The sequence below is a fragment of the Triturus cristatus genome, chromosome 10 (genome assembly GCF_964204655.1).
Source record: "Triturus cristatus chromosome 10, aTriCri1.1, whole genome shotgun sequence".
NCBI classification, from domain to species: domain Eukaryota; kingdom Metazoa; phylum Chordata; class Amphibia; order Caudata; family Salamandridae; genus Triturus; species Triturus cristatus.
This window is the reverse complement of record NC_140593.1, coordinates 952,992,005-953,008,208: the sequence shown is the minus strand read 5'-3', so window position 1 is coordinate 953,008,208 and position 16,204 is coordinate 952,992,005. Positions and strand designations below refer to the sequence as shown.

Here is a 16,204-nt window from a genome sequence, read left to right as displayed (position 1 = left end):
GTCCGCATAGTGTTTTATAAAGGAGAGTTTAACTGGCTGAACATTTGAGGTAGCAAGCTTCTGTGAGGTTTGCATGTTGCACGGTCACCCTCTCTTTGATAGTCATATCCCTCTCAACTACCCATGCACAGTGTGGGAGCTAGACACAGAGGGGGTATAAGAATCACAAGAAAGATCTGACTGTTCTGGTTGGATCAGCAATAGAGGGTCTACTTCTTGAAAGTCTCCAAGCTAAGGCGCTTATTTATGAGCCCCTTGCGCCGCCAAAGCATCACTTTTTGTGACGCTCCGGCAATGCAAACTACAAAATCATATTTATGAGGTCACGCAGGAAGTCACTTTTCATGGCTTTGAATGGCCTCAGCCATATGGAATAAAGCAAGGCAGCACAAATCACTGCATTGTCGTACTCTGTGCTAGGGAGGCGTTCCATGGGCGTTGTGGTGGGATGTTGGTGTTTTCCCAGACTTACAAAGCCATGTAAACCTGGGGAAGTGCCAAACTTTAGGCCTACCTAGGTGAGGAGCAATTAGGAAAAATAACTTTATTTCTCCTAGTTTTTTCCTCTTTCCATGTGTGCCGCATTGCCGTACACATACAAAGAGGAAAAGGCTGCCAAGAACAGGAACAATCCTGCCCACAACACTGGCACCCTTGCACCATGGTGCAAGGGTGCCAGCATTGGCGCTAGACTGACGAAAAGGAGCCAGCATAGGGCGAAAGGACAGGAATGCAACATATTGGATAAATATGGTGCATTCCTGCCCTTTCATTTTGATGTAGGGCAGCGCAGCAAGGTTACTTGCTGCACAGCCCTATGCCAAAACCCAGTTAATGTGGCCCTAAGACTTCAGTGATCACCCAAAACAAGTCCCAGAACCCTTGTTTTTGGTCCAGGGAGTACCTGGCTTGGCAGTTGGGGCTGAACTGTTCCCATGGGGAGCAGGGTCAAAATTGATTTGCATATGGCTGGGTCCAAACTGGGCTGACGTGGCCAGCAAAATATCAATGTATTAAACCCAGATCTGTGACTGGGGTGAGTGTTTGGAAAGTTTCAACACTTCCTCCATCATTTTATTTTGTGATGTTTACCCTAAGACTTTACCCCTTTGTCCACACCTAGGATGGAAGCTTGCTCCCAAAATGTTAGGCTGACTTGATAGTGAAATAAAATAGCTACTTGGGCATTTGCCCCCAGATAAGGAGCCTCCCCCGGACCAACGTTGCAACAGTCTACAGAACAGAAGCAGATCTGATTTCAAAATAGCACTCTACTCAGGGACACTTGGCAACCATTGTCTGGACCAGAGTTTCCTAAACTGAGGATCTTGTCGTACTGGTGGGTTCCTGAGCCAATTTTTGTTGGGTCACGAAAGCCCTGGTATATGTAAGCAATCAGGTTTTTAATTCCGATATTCAATAATATATGTAAATAACTGATCTATAAATAATTAGATACAAAAATTGTCACTGCCTCATATCCATTAAAGTTATTAAACGTTTGTCATTCTAAAAATTGGACCATGGTTCCAAAGGGTTTAGGAAGCACTGGCCTCGACCATGATCTGGCTGAAATAGGTTTTCTTGTACCAGGAACAGAATGGACGTGCAACCTAATTCTTTCACCTTTTTAGAGATCACTTGAACCAACTCACTATTGCTAACTCAGGTGACCACCAAGTACCAAGAATTGTGAACTCTGTGTTTTACTACAAAAACCAGTGCACACAGTACTCGGTAACAAGCCCCCATGGGCCAGGCCCATGTCCCTACCCCCATGACTCTTCTTCACAATGGTTAAATCCAAAGTCTTCTGTCTAGTAGGTGCACAATAATTCAGCTTACGCATAAGGCAGTGCGGAAAACAGAGGACAGGCAAGTAACTAATGATGACTGACAAGAAAAGAAAAGATAATGAAGGACAGCTACCGCAAACTGTCAGTAATTCACATGGCTTAAACCCAGAACACTGGGGTCTTGGTTACCGGATGTGAAGAAACAAGAAGGAAAAAACAAGACAAAGATCCAAAGAAGTACTGAGGCTTGGGCACCACTCTGTAAATTGCTGAGCTTGACAGGAGCAAACTCAGAAATATAATGTCTGGTGCAATGAAAGCAATGGTTGAAAAGGGTTGGCCACATATGCAACCACATTTATATATGGTACCGGTGTGCAAATCTCTGATTCAATAGTATTTGAAGCCATCTAAGCATGCCATTAGAAACTCACTCACAATGCTGTGTTATAAAAGAGCAAGGGTGCAATAGTATCTACTATTCGATCAGCATTTCATTTTTCTGATATTCTGTGTATGGAGTCTCTTCATCCTCACATCAATACCAAAAATGTATTCTTTCTGTGTTCTAACGACTGAGGTCTTTATGTATACTGCAACCCCCCATGTGGTGTTAAATGGACAAAATCCCATACAAATCACATTACAAATATTATTGCCAAGAGGTCAAGTCTTCGTTAACAAGCTATATCCACCTGGAAGCTACCTGTAACACTTGATCAGTATAACGCAATGGATGTACCTGTCTTGTTTTTATATTCTTCTGATGCTACAAATTTCAATAAAAATATTTTGAAATAAAATATTAATGAGCCCTGTTGCTAGTAAGACCTTTTGGCCTACACGAGGGTACCATTTTTCAGGAAAGCACCAATAAATGTGTTTCTGTGTAAGTAGGCGCAGACCCACAACCAAGCAGCGCACTAATTTTAAAAATGTAATGAGAGAATTGTTCTATCGTCATCATGCTGCCCTTCATATTGCCATATATTCAGAAGGGACACCATGATTTCTATAGGTCTTCCACTTGACAATCTCCTGGATTCATTAATCCATGTCATGATCTTCATGATAGAAGACCCTACAAGCATAAATATAGATATATTTTTATGAACCTTTCAACTCTAAAAATAGTTTGGTATGGTAACAAGGGCATGTGAATCAACTTGCCAAGAAATGATGGCCTTTTTTTTTTTTAAACATATTTTTATTGGCATTTTGTAATCATCATCACATATAAAAGAACGCTACAATCATGAACTTACAATCCTTCAGTTGTCTTACTACTTTGCTAATCCCCACAAATACATTGTTTCCACTTTTAACAGTTTCTGCTATATCTTCGAGATGGGTGGACTGTCAACCTCGATCTTATATACAAATATATCACTAGTAAGCTGTACTCATGCTGTGTTCATTTCTTATCTCAGAACCAAGAAAAATGTAAACAATAAGAAAAAAGATGGAGAACTTGTGCAGAAGAGTGGTGTGGGTGATCCACCTCAGTAAGACATTAAGAAATTATGGCCTCTTTCACCTTGAAACTGAAGGGAAATAGAATGTATGATATGGACTGCAACAACCCAAATTTCTTAACATCTGAATATTTCACACTGTGGGCAAAGAGAGTGAGACCGTCTTAAGAGAAGCATAGTACTGATGTACGTGTTCCAGAATCATATAAACTGCAAAAATGGGTTATATAAAAATGTCAAGCTGTGCTCACAATCCTTGCAGACATATTGGATTAAGAAGACAATCTCTGCATTCCTGGATGAAGGTACCTAGAAAGGCTGTTCTCTCTCATCTCTGGACTGAGCTGCCATGGATATAGGAGAACTCTTCATTATGATGTTTGACTATCTGCCTACTTTTGGAGCAAAAAATATTGTGCAGTCAGTATGGTCTAACACGACTAGAGACAAGAAAGAACACATATTCCAGAGATCTGCAATGGCCACACACTGTTGCTAACATCCTAGCTTCTCTAAGACCTGTGCTTGTATTTCTGGGGCAAGAATAACTAGAGTCTGAATTGTTCTTGTCTGTATTGCTTGAATTAAATTCTGCGACAAACTCAGCACCTTTTTCCACCACAAAATCAAGAGCATCTACGACAACTTCGGCGAAGACAACCAACACGCTGAACCCTTACCAACCACCCCCGACACCATGAAGCCAGCGATTGACAACTGGACAGTCCTCACCACCGAAGACACACTGAAGACGATGAAGTCAATCCACTCCGGGGCCCCCACGGACCTCTGCCCCCACCACATTTTCAACAGAGCCTCCAACACCATCGCACTCATGCTCCGCCACACCATCAACCGCTCCCTGGTAACCGCATCATTCCCCGACGGCTGGAAACACGCCGAGATCAACCCCCTCCTCAAGAAACCCTCGACAGACCCTACGGACCTACAAAAACTACAGACCCATCTCCCTGCTCCCCTTCCCAGAGACAAAAACGTTTGGTTGTTGCACTTTAATATACCAACTGTATTAATTACTGTGAGCGTATAGGATACAGGCTCAGGAATTAATGATGAATTATTAAATACTTGTCTTATGATTTGTATCATCCAACCAAAACAGGTCTAGGACCATTGTTTTTCGTACTATTCAACTAAACACCAACAAAACCGAAGTACTTATCATGGGCCCTCACCCCGACGCCTGGAACGACACCTAGTGTGCCCCGCACTCAGAAGTCCGCCCACCCCCACGGACCACGCACTCAACCTGGGAATCATCCTAGACTCCAAACTCAAAATGGACCACCAGATCAATGCCGTCTCATCCTCCTGCTTCCACACCCTCTGCCTCCTACGAAAGACCTTCAAATGGATCCCCCTCGAACACAGAAAGACCGTCACTCACGCCCTGGTCACCAGCAGACTCGACTACGACAATGCACTCTACGACGGAACAAACAAAAACCTCACACGCAAGCTACAGAACATCCAGAACGCTGCAGCAAGAGTGGTCCTAAACCTGCCAAGACACTGCCACATCTCCCAGCACCTGCGCACACTCCACAGGCTCCCCATCGAAGCTAGAGTCACCTTCAAGATGCTCACCCACACTCACAATGCCCTCCATGACACCGGACCAGTATACCTGAACAGCCGACTCAAATTCCGCGCACCCCAAAGGACCCTACGATCAGCCTAGCTCTCCTACGCCATGGTCCCCCGCAGAAAGACCAGATCAGGCGGCCGCTCCTTCTCCTTCCTCACACCCAGAGCCTGGAACGCACTCCTGCTCCACCTCAGACGGACATCATCTCTCCCCATCTTCACAAGAAACCACAAAACCTGGCTCTTCGACAGACCCCCTCCTTGATGGACTGGAACCTGCAAAAACACCTTGAGACTCTCACGGGTGAGTAGTAGCGCTTAACAAACATGTGATTGATTGATTGATTGATTGAAAGTATAGAATACCTGATATAGGGATTTCCAATCAAAGTTTTAAAAACGGCACAGCAGTCAAAACAGATAACCCCAAACATGCCAGCACCAGCCTGGTAGGGACACATTTTCTGAGAACTTTGTGAATCCTTTGTATGGTCACAATTTTACATTTCCCTAAACTTCCTCACTGGAAGCTACTGGATTCAGTAGCCACTCCTGTGGAGGCCAGGTCAACCGAGCTTGCACCACTGGTGCAGTACTTGTAAAGGAACAATAAACCAAGCCAGTCTATTCTGCCCAAAGATCCTGCACTCAGGAGCAGTCATTGAGACACATCTCTTGCTACCAGAAACGTTTAGTCTTTTTAGACTTTATTTACTTTCTCCATCGGAAGAAACTCTAAGACTTTCTCATTGCTGAAGATTGAATTCTCTGAAAATGCCTAAGTACTACAGAGACAGGCCGTTACTCCATGTCAAAAGAAAGTGTGGGGGGGGGGGGCTAACAGTCTATTGAACTATTGCTTGTCTTTGCTGAACAGTCCCGTAATGACAGATGGTAGTTTTCTGATTGTTTTTCATAGTCCACAAGATAACATTGGTTCTTAATAGTTTCTACCATTAACTTTCAATAAAATGGTAAAACCTATTTTTCTTCATTTTTTCTTTAGTGATTTTGTTTGAATGTTTTGTGGTAGTTGGGTAATATGTATACTTTATTATGAACATGATTTGAACTTCACATTCTTTCAATTAACTGTATTGCTTTGGAACACGTCCTTTCAGCCTCAAAACACTTTCAATTTGAGCACTTGACTAGACGACACAGCGGGCGGGTTAAAGGGATCTTTTAAGTTATTCCTTGGCTTATCTTTGTGAGTTATAGCTAGCAAAAGAATAGGAGGTTTGTCCTAGAGTCTATAAAAGTCTATGGCCACTCTCCAGTCTTATCCAGATAAGTAGCTCTACATGTTCGTCCTCATTTAGAGTTAGTCGGACTGGTTATTACAGCACAAAAATGATGGACATTACCTGCATCTTAATACAAGTGCTGCACAATATAATGCACTTGTAATGAGGCGGGCGGGATGTCTGTCATGATTCTGACATACATAACCTATCCGACAAACTCTAAATCAGGCATCTATCTTTAGAAACTAAACAAAGAGCTTGGTATTGCACAGATAGTAGGCAACACATGATTTGAGTGGGACAGAGCAACGTTTCTTTCAGCTTCAGAATATAAAAGATGTGTATTCTGCTGGAATTATACTTGTTGGTCGGGCTTTTTAACTTCAGTCGTGGAGGACCATATGTGTCAGAACAATGCTGTATGGGTCTGTTCATGTCACACTGGTTCACTGATAGAATATCGACCCCCAAAATATACCCATGCACAAATATCGAGTTTTAAATATCGATGTCAAAAATATCGAACCCAGTTACCCAGATTCGAGGTCGACCGCCCTAGCGGTTAGGCCAACTCCTCTCCCCATTTTTAAAAGTCTTTAAACTTAAATTTTCCACTTCAGTGAGTGCAACAGTAGGTATAGTGTTGGATAGCGGAGGGGTAAAAATTAATATTCCCACTGCAGTGAGTGCAACAGTAGGGAAATTGCTGGATAGCGGAGGGGTAAAAAATACTATTTCTACTCCAGTAGTACTTACAGTAGTAAAAATGTTAGATAACGGAGGGGTAAAAATTACTATTTCCACTCCAATGAGTGCAACAGTAGGGAAAGTGCGGGATAGCAGAGGGGTAACAATTACTATTCCCACTCCAGTTAGTGCAACAGTAGGGAAAGTGTTGGATAGCGGAGTGATAAAAATAACTATTTCCACTCCAGTGAGTGCAACAGTAGGGAAAATGTTGCATAGCGGAGGGGTAAAAATTAATTTTTCTACTCCAGTCAGTTGAAAATTAAAAACAAACAAAATATCACCAACACAAAATATTAAAACATAAAATAAAATCAAAAACATAAAAATATTGCACAAAACGAAAAAATAGAAACATATTATAATCTTAACTATATATTACAAATACCAAGAAATATTATAGTAAATAAATTAAAACAATTTACAAACTAATAACTATTTTTAATTAGAAATTATTTATAAACCAAAACATTTATTGCATAAATGTAATCTTTTTTATTTCCTACCCAATACCACACAATTCACAGCACACAACTACATTTAAAAAACATTTACCTCCAGAATTAACTATCAATTAAACTAAATATTAAGTAAAAAACTAATTTCAACAGATAATTAATTTACTCCCCAAACATTACCTCTAAAAAAAACAAATCTCACACACAAAAAAATTAATTGCCCTAATTAGCAATTGATTAATTAATATTAATGATCAACTAATTATTACTTAAACATAAATTACTTTTCACCCTCTACCCTTATAAACCCCACAACCCACTCATAAAAATCATTACACAATTTTCTTAATTTAAGAATAATAAATTAATATCAATTAACTACTTAATTAACTAAAAATAAATTACTTCACACCCTTCAAACCCCAACTCACATCTAAAATTAATTACACAATTACCATATTAAAATGTTTAATTAATTAGTATTAACAAATTATTAATTGATTAAAAATAAATTACTTCCCACCCTTGATCCCTATAAACCCCACAACCCACTCCAAAAAAATGACAACTAACATAATTACCAATTAATTAATAATTAGCAACCAATTAGTAATTACTTAATAATTAATTACGTCCTACAATTAGCACTATAAAATCTAAATTAAATAAATATTAATTCATTTTAAAATATCATTAATTTATGACAGTTAAATTACTTTCCACACTTTACTCCTATAAATCCCACATTCTGCTCCTAAATAAATAACAATTACCATAATTAATTACCAATCAATCAATTATTAATTAACCACCAATTATTTGTTAATAATAAATTACTTCCCACAATTAACACTATAAAATCCAAATTACATAAATATTACTAAATAAAAAATAATCAATAATTTATTATAATTAAATTACTTCCCACCCAATTCCCCTATAAACCCACAACCAGCTACGGAACTAAAAAATGCTATATGTAATTAAAATAAAATTGGTAACTACTAAAAATACATATTAAAAAACAAAAACAATACTTATACAAAAAAATAGATCACATACATCTGAAATACATAACACTAAATAAAAAAATCGATATTTCAAACAATATTCTTGCAAACAATATTAATGACTTTGATTTTTGAAAAACAACATTTCTTTCCGTAAAGTCGATATTCTTGACCACAATATTCTTGTTGACGATATTTCTGTGTCACTATATAGTCGAAATTTCCAACTTGATATTCTGTCTGCATACCGCCAAACTGTCTAACTAGTCCTCCTACTGAAGGTCTTCAATAACTTGATCTGGTTCCTTACCATGCTCTGGTAAGGTTATTAGATCTGAAGCAGATCTATCACCGATGGGATGCCTACAGTCCTTTACTTCCTATTCATAAACTAAAGGCTTCATCCAAGACCTTGGCTCATTTTACGAAAATCAAGCAGCTACATTTTAGATGGCTGACGGGTGAATGTAGAAAAAGTGCTCTGTTCTGAAAACAATTATCTTGCTATAACAAGTCATAGCATGCTCATCTTTGTGCTTGGTGTTGGTATTAACTGTCAGAAATCCACTACAGTGTTGTGTACGCTTCTACACTGCTCTAGAGGATCCTTTTGGTGGTGGATAGGCGGTGGACAGACTTCAGCTGAATGCCCCCAAGCTGATGTGGATGCCCCGAGTTGATGTCCACAATATCTTAGCAAGCCACAATCAGCTGATGATGTATAGTGATACAGTAGGGCCTCCATGTTGTGTGTGGGAAAACAAGGGCTAACCAATACTTCTCAGACTGCACCACAGACCACACCAAAGTCTAAATAAAAGTGGAGTTTAAAAAAACACCCCTAATGAAGGTTCAGGGAGGTGTTATATTTGCTTAACTCCCTTTGGATTGCCACCCTTTGGAGATCATATACATTCAAAGCAACCCACACTGATATAAAAATATCACATACACTTTTTACTGCCATAACTCTCTTAGAACATGGAGGAGGAACCCTTAATATCATTACCGCAGTTCGTGTTTTTCCCACCTGCCATGTTGTGATACCTGGATCTGATGAAAACCCCAGCTGAAGAGTCTCCTATGAGACTGCCTCGCTCTGCTAAGGTTGCTAGTAGTTCGCTCAGGTTCCTTCACGTTTCCCTACTCTGCCTAGTGGGGCTTCTGCTGAGAATATCAAAACGGCCTGAATCAGAGGTGTGCGAGAGTAGGGCTGGGTTGCAAAGAAGCTAGTAATGACAGAGTGTCTTGGTTCATAGTTCCTAAGATAACAACCAGGGTGGTGTCGTTACCTTTCGCAAACACACTTTAGCCGCTTCGCTGCGGTGCACATTCCCCCGCTGTGTGGGTGAATTCTACGTGTGCTTGATTCGCGCACACACCCACTGTGACGTCAGACGCACGGAAGAGGTTAGCATTAAATAATATGAAACATAACAATATGTTGTTGTTTGCTTACCTTTGACTTTGAGACTTGCTCGTGATTCCGCATTTTCAGCAACAAATTTTATCTCTGCTGCATCTTCAGGCTGAACACTCTTGAACAGTAATGCATAGGTTCTTCCTAAAGAATAAATAAACTATGTATGAGTGGCCAATATAAAAAGGGCTTGTTTTTAGTAGTAATGACAGAAACATAGATTGAGATGAGACATATAGACCCCCTAACTTTTCATTTTTCCCATGTCCTGCCTGTTCTAGATGCACAAGCTCTACATTGTCTTCAGACTTCACTTTGGTAAATCAATTCTTCTGCTCAGTGTTTCTTTAATTCATCAACAAAATTGTATTCTGTTATACAGAGAGGTAAGGCCTGTCCATGTATAAAAAGCAAACAACTGACTGCGCAGAAAAAAGGTTACAATACCATAACATGTAGTATAAAGCCAAGACACTGATTGCAACTATATCTGAAAAAGAATCAACAAAGTCACTGAAAAAAGATTGTTTTTCTGTGACAACAAACACTGCACATAGTCAGCGTATCTTTGAGGCTGTATTGCTCCATTCTACTCTACCCCATCCATCAGGCCTGTCGGTCTGTCTTAAAAATGTCTGCTTTTTTTTTCACAACTCAATTTTATCGTTGAAAGCAGATACAGGTTCGGCGTCAAGTAGAACGCCAGCGATATATAATGATAAGCAGCATTGATTTCAGCATTTTCCATAATAAGATATCTGTGTTGATGTAATAAACACATTAGAAAAGAACTTATAACAACAAACGATAGCTCCATAACAATATCGCTGGAAGCACCCAGCGATCTAGAACATGCAGGTCGAAGCAATTCGGTACACATGCAGGTAAGGTCTGAATCTATATTGTAGCACAGCACAGTCAACCCAACGGCTCTTCGACAGCAGAAACAGAGTAGGGATGTTCTAAATCTAATCCTGTGTAATCCGCCCGCCGCTTCCATATCTTATAGTGTTTCTGGGGGCACCCTCTCGCTGTAAAGACCGGAAAGTCGAGGCCTTTCTTCTAGGTTGCAACCGATGGCGGAGACTCACTCTTCCACACTCTAGCGACGTCGCGCTTAGCCAGCGTAAGGCCCAGAAACAACAAGTGGCACTTCTATATTGCCACCCAATCCCTCCGCTATATGAAGCATAAACAATTGAGGTGAGAGTTGAATATCTCATCCCAGGACCTCCGAGAGGCACGCAGCCACCCCTCTCGAAAACCACAACAGGGACGCACACTGCCATATTGTGTGAAAGAAGTTACCTTCAGCCGCCCCACAGCCCTGCCCACCACAACCTATACCTGGTGAAATATACCCGATGCAGGTATTTGAATTGAATCAACCGCAAACGGGCAGCGATAACTGCGCCAATTGGGGTTTCGAGCGCCTCCACCCAGTCATCTTTGTCAAGGGGTCCAAGGTCCAGCTGCCAGGCCTCCAGTGTTTTATATAGTGTAGTGGGGGTGTTACTTATAAGCGTACAATAGATCTTAGGTATTTTTTTGATCCCCCAAGTCTCCCATAAAGACCTTGGCCTCGATAGGGTTGAATTCAGGAATGGCATCTTGTTGCGCCAGATATGGGGGGAAGGCATGTCGCAATTGTAGGTACCTGTAAAATTGTGTGTGGGGCATATTAAATTCTGTCCGAAGTTTCTGAAAAGACTTCAAGCTCCCTCCATGCATAACTGCACCCACTGTGTCTATACCAATGGCCTCCCAGCCCAGAAACCCGGATAGCTGCATCACTTTTGATAGCTGACCATTGTTCCACAGGGGGGTTTTCTTCGCCAGTTTACCCCACCAGCCCATTGTGTGCAGAGCTCATTTCCATACCTCAAAGACATCCTGGTCCCCGGCGGCAGCACATTAAGCAGCAGGCTAGAATATAAGATCCTGTGTAGCGACATGGCCCTCATCAGCCAGCGCTCCACTGCATATGCTGGGTCTCTCCGGTCTCCGTACCACATGTCATTAAGGACTAGTGTGTGCGAGGCCGCATGATAGGCTTGAACATCTGGGGTGGCAATGCCTCCACAATAGGTGAATTGAAAACAATTTCTCAATGCCACGCGTGCCGCTCCTCCACCCTAAAGGAAGCGAGCAAGGATTGCGTTAAGTTGCCGGAATCAGGTCAGATGTATAGGATAGAGGTGATGTTGAAGCTGATATAGTAGGCGGGGCAAGGATACCATTTCAAATATGGCAGACCTGCCAAGTAAGGAAAGTGGTAGGTGAGACCACACGTGGACCTGATCTCCCGTCTGCGCCCACAGGCGGCCCGATTTCTGTCCCACAAGATAGATTGAGATGTGGATAAAAACACCCCCAGATATTTAAAACCATCAGGGACTATGATTACCTCTCAAGACCATGTGCCCAGCTGATCTCCCCCACGTAGGGCCCACAAATATGATTTACTTCTGTTCATATATAGGTCAGAGTTCTCCCCAAATATTTGCATAATCCTGAGAAGGCACGGGCCGGTCCCATCAGGTCGGGTAAGAAAGAACAAGACATCGTCCACGTGTAACGCAATGCGGTCGGAGACCTCTCGCGACCACTCAAATCCACGGATCTGGGCTTCGATACTCACCCACGCCGCCAAGGCGAACAAGTAAGAAGAGAGGGGGCAGCCCTGGCGAGTTCCCCGCGCTATAGAAAAGCAGCCTGAGATGGAGTGCGCGATCCTAACGGATGCGAAAATGTCCGTATATAGGAGCCATATGAAGGTTAGCAGGAGAGGGCCAATGTTTAAGCGACTAAGCAAGGCGAAGAGATAGACCCAGCTGAGCGAGTCGAAGGCCTTATCTATATTGGCAAGTAGTAGTGCCGCAAGCTCCCCCAGTTCGTCTACCGCTGCAATTGCATTATGTGCTCTACGTATATTATTACGTGTAGCCCAGCCGGGCATAAATCCCGCTGGTCAGGATGAATAAGATGGAAAATGTATGGGACAAGGCGATTTGCGATCACCTTTTCCAAGAGCTTAGCCTCCACGTGGAGGAGCGAGATAGGACAATAGGACGAATGAAGTTCCGGTGGTCGACCTGGTGTGAGGAAAACTACTATTTCAGCGTGTCTCCAATCTAGCGGGAGACAGCCGTCCTCCGCCGCTGCGTTGAGGGCCGCAAGGTATGGCTCCAGTAGCAGGGATTGGTTATATTTGAGAAATTCGTAAGGAAAGCCATTGGGACCGGGCATCTTACCAGAATTCATGTCGTTTAAGGTTGTTTGTAGCTCCTCGGCCAACAGTGGGGCAGCTAAGACTTCCCTTTCCATGTCAGAGAGAGTTCCCGGGTGGAGATCATCAATGAATTTATAAATAGTGTCGGCAGGCAGAGTTTCCCACGGAGCATATAGGGTGGTGAAGTAAGAGGCGTAGCTAGCCACTATGTGCAGTGGATCTGTAAGAGTCACCCCCTCTGGGTCCTGAATATTTGGGACTACCTAAGGACACATCGACCGTTGACACAGGCGATGCAGCAGGGCACTCGATTTGTCACTCCACTGATATATCCGGCTGCGCGTCGCGAGCAAATAAAGTCGAGCCTCGTCCAAGAGCTCGCTAGCATATGTTTGTTGGGCACTAAGCAGCTGTCTACGCGCAGTGCTCACCCCGACTCCCTACTGCTACGTTCGAGATCCATCAGTCGGGCCTTGGCCTGTAGTAGTTTCTCCCAATGCTGTTGACGTCTCGCTGCGCAAAAGGCAATATCTATCCCCCAAAGCCTCGCATAGTATTATACAGGATGATACCATCCCGGCGTTAAATGAAAGGTAGTCAGTAACAGATGTGTGGATATGCAGCCGGTATTGCTTATCATGTAAGAGCCTGGGGGAGAGCCGCCAACTAAGTGAAGAGTGCCTCGGGCCCAAGATCAGCTGTACAGACACCGGTGAGTGATTCGAAAGGCCCCACAGTAATATCTCAGCGGATTTTAACCCCTTCAGTGCCACGCCCTTTCCCCGCCCTGTGCCGGCCGTTGCATTAGCGGGCGGGGTTCATGACGAGATAGTCTCGTCATGGGCACAGCGCAAACGCGCTCCATGACGAGACCATCTCGTCATGGGCACTGAAGCGGTTAATCTATAGGCATGGGTTTCTGATATGAATAAATAATCAATGCGAGAAAATGACTCATGCACACCAGAAACGTATGCGTATTCATGTTCATTGGGGTGCAACGCCCGCCAGGAGTCTGTCCAACCCATACCCTGAATCATGGGCAGCAATTTAGATTCTCGAACCGTCTGCGGTCTCCCTCCACTACGCCATCTGTCCCGTGCCGGGCATAGCACATCGTTCCAGTCACCTCCTGCTACTGTTAATCCCGACGGGATCTCAGTCCATAGTGTTGTCAATTTCTCTATCAGGTTCCATGCCAGAGGGGGGAGGGTATACGCTGCCAAGGACAAGAGGTTCTCCATATAGCTTTCCGCAAACCACTATGTATTGCCGCTGGGGGTCGGACTATAACTTACTGTAAACAAAGGGAATGCTGCGATGGACAAGGATGGCTACTCCTCTGGAGCCCCTGGCAAACCCAGAATGGAATGTCTGTACGAATCTGAAGTGCGCCAAGCACAGTGTCTTAGTGCCCAATAGGTGGGTCTCCTGCAGGAATAGGATATATGCTCTGTATCATTTTGCTTGTCGAAGCACTGTCCCCGCAAAAGTGTCTGCTTTGATGCTAATTTGTGTGCAGTCAAGATCTTCATTATGCTCATAACACCAGAGAGCCTCCATGGTACTGTGAGGAAATGCCTCTTTTTGTATGGTCATCTCAAAGTTTTTCAACTGATGCTGCTGGTTTTTCAACTCTGACAGTGCACCAAGGCCACCTAACCAGACCCCAGGGCCAGTGTCCTGACCCTAAAGCTTATGTTTAATTGGCTATACCCAATTGGAAATAGCTAAGTTACCTGTTAGTCCATAGTAAATACTACCCTGGTACCCAGGGCATGGGAATTAGAGGGGTACCCCAGGGCCAGCAGCACTGGTTGCGCCACTCTGGAGGTCCCCCAAGTAGACCAAGTCTCCCAGTCAACCACTGCGGATTGGTAGAGCAGTTGTGCACTGCTAGCCCGACTTTGCCATTGAAAGCAATGGCAGAGCCAACACTTCCCCTGGACCTGTGTGTAAGTCACCCTTCTGGCAGGCCTTCGGACCCTTTCTGGTAGGGTGCAGCATATGACACAGGCAGGACATGTACTTTGTATGTCCTGACAGTGAAACATGCAAAAATACAGTTTTTACGGTGGAAAGACTTGGTTGCCCAATTTGAGAGTGCATGGTTATACTCTGACCCATTAGCTGTGCTAACTCCAGAATGGTGCGACCAAAGTAGGCACTCCAAGGTATCAAACAACTCATTACATAAGCCTGACTTATGTCTCAATTCGAAATTAATGTAACTTGTTGCAGGGTGCAGCTTTATCAATGCTGCCTCTGTGTTGCCATTAAAACTCCTGTGCCTTCCAGAACACACATGGAGCCTGCTCCATGAGAGAGCTTTGTCCTTCTGGAGAGACTTGATAACGACTCTCAGAATGGAGAAAAATGAGGTATAGCAGGTCAGGGGGTGTTACCTCCCTCCTGCAGGAAGTTAACTGGGTGTTAGCCCCAAATGGCAGGCTTTAAAAGTAAAGCCACCTTTTAAAGGCAGATGTGCAACACCAGGGGGAGGGCTACCTCATTTTTGAGGTAGATAGGCTGGCAAAGGAAGCAGAGAGGGAAAAAACAGTTGCCAAATTGTTTTCCCCAGCAGAGTATAGCCCTGTTGTAGCCACACCCCGAGGTGGGCTAGGAAGGTCTGAACACTGAGAAAGTGGTCTCGCCAATTTGGGAGTGGATGGAATGGTGCATCCTCGGAAAGCCAGAGGCCACACTTCACACAAAGTTGTTACCAGGTGGGAGAGAACCTGGTAGCCCATTGGCCATCCTGCCCTGAGGGTTCTTTCTGAGCATAAAGGGGCACCCCTGGCACCCAGACCTCAGATCTCAACCGACTTGAAAGAAGGACCAACGAAGGATTTCCCTGATGCACCAAGAGACCCACAAAGAGAGGCTGCACCAATGAGGAATGCTCCTGCTACACTTGGTGGCTAGCAAAGAGTGGGCCTAAAGTCTCCAAGTTGCTATCACCACTGCCGAGCCGCACTGAGGACCAAGACCCAACGTACAGAGTTGCACCCGAGTTCACTGAGCCTGGGAGTGCTATTGGAGAGTTACTCGGACCCTTAGAAAGTGATTTATCAACTCAGGAAGGATTGGCTTGTGACCATAACAACCGGTGACTGGTACTCCAGAGGGGACTGGACTTTGGCAAGACAGAAGAGGACTCCATGGGACGTCGACCCTGAAAACTGAACCCCCTCACCATCTTCATGGACCG

The 16,204-nt window shown here is 43.5% G+C and overlaps 1 protein-coding gene across 27 annotated transcripts in view; it reads right to left on the bottom strand.

Moving 5' to 3' along the window:
* The window catches only part of OBSCN (obscurin, cytoskeletal calmodulin and titin-interacting RhoGEF), a 1,809,553-nt gene that overhangs the window by 1,366,010 nt on the left and 427,339 nt on the right, over nt 1–16,204 (bottom strand). For all 27 annotated transcript variants that reach the window (XM_085628811.1, XM_085628818.1, XM_085628815.1 and 24 more), the window contains exon 28: nt 9,801–9,905. In XM_085628811.1, the coding sequence (XP_085484937.1) occupies nt 9,801–9,905 (105 nt within the window). The remainder of the gene's footprint in view (nt 1–9,800; nt 9,906–16,204) is intronic.